Source organism: Anopheles bellator, unplaced genomic scaffold (assembly GCF_943735745.2).
Source record: "Anopheles bellator unplaced genomic scaffold, idAnoBellAS_SP24_06.2 scaffold02906_ctg1, whole genome shotgun sequence".
NCBI lineage: Eukaryota > Metazoa > Arthropoda > Insecta > Diptera > Culicidae > Anopheles > Anopheles bellator.
This window is the reverse complement of record NW_026687028.1, coordinates 1-1,101: the sequence shown is the minus strand read 5'-3', so window position 1 is coordinate 1,101 and position 1,101 is coordinate 1. Positions and strand designations below refer to the sequence as shown.

Sequence of the window (1,101 nt, the reverse complement as noted above, 5' to 3'; positions counted from 1 at the left end):
CCACGGTGACCAGATGAGATCGGCGAATAAAATAGATTTATTGCAAATAAGAAGGTGTTTTTATTTAATAAATTGATTTCGCGTATACTTTCAGCCATTTTTGGATCGACAACAACGACGACAAAGTGCTTCCGCATTGAAAACATTTCGAAAAAGTACCAGTTCCAGCAACATTTGCGATAGGCTCCATGTAGTACCGCGGAGGTAACGCACTTTCGCTTGATTAGAAAAAGATCCAGCTATCCTCTTTGCTTCCCCGTCGATTTGCTTGCGTGCATTGCTACTACTCTTACCTTACTTTTCTCCAACATTTCTTTCGGCGGCCAACTTCTTTGCAATTCCAGCGAAAATTAATAAAATTCTAACGACGACTTTTGCGGTTTTAGAATTTTTTTTTGAAATAAATACAGGCCTAGGTCTTAAGGGGAAACAGTATAATGAACAGCCCAATCACACAGCTGGCCTCCGTCAGGCAGCGGTCTGTAAAGGAATCCTCCTGCGGGGCAATTACCTACCGTCAATCCGATCTATGAGCAAGCGAGAGAAAGAGAGAAAGAAAGACGATTACACCGTTGGCACGGGAAGTGTTCGCCGGCTCTTTCGCATCCTTACCCAGCCGCCGTTTTCGGAGATCCACGCGTCGAGCTCGTCCTCGATCACGTCCGCTACGCCCTTCACCAGCTTCGGCAGATAGTCCGGGTGGCCCTGGCGAACACAGTCAACCGAGAGGTCGTCGGCGGTAGGACTCCACCTTGTCCCACGTGATGTCCACCTTGAAGAGGTCGCGGACGATCGCGCTCAGCAACCCCGTGGCCGTTTTCGGCGTTTTCGGCTCGCCGAGGCTACATCTGCTCCAGCTCCTCGCCTGTCTGGTAGGAAGGAAGTGCGGAATGACGGTGAGTGACACACCCACTGGTTGACCGGGACATGGTGTTCTACGTAAGTCGAGCAGCGCGGGAAACATCTCCCGGACGCTGTGTATCGAGGGTGTTCCGACGATGCTGCGGATCCGCTCGAGGCCCACCTTCCTGTTCAACACGCCGGACCGGAACCGGAACACGCCGCACAGCCACTTGCCCTGCGTGGGGAGCGCCGGCTGCT

At 52.1% G+C, this 1,101-nt stretch overlaps 1 protein-coding gene across 1 annotated transcript; it reads right to left on the bottom strand.

Annotated features, from left to right (window-relative positions):
* Nucleotides 1–419: 419 nt before the first annotated feature.
* LOC131214844 (uncharacterized) lies at nt 420–1,087 on the bottom strand (the record flags this gene model as incomplete). Its single annotated transcript, XM_058209174.1, has 4 exons — nt 420–527; nt 613–751; nt 866–869; nt 940–1,087. Coding segments are annotated over 4 exons (399 nt in total), but the record flags the coding sequence as incomplete, so codon positions are not given.
* Nucleotides 1,088–1,101: the final 14 nt, after the last annotated feature.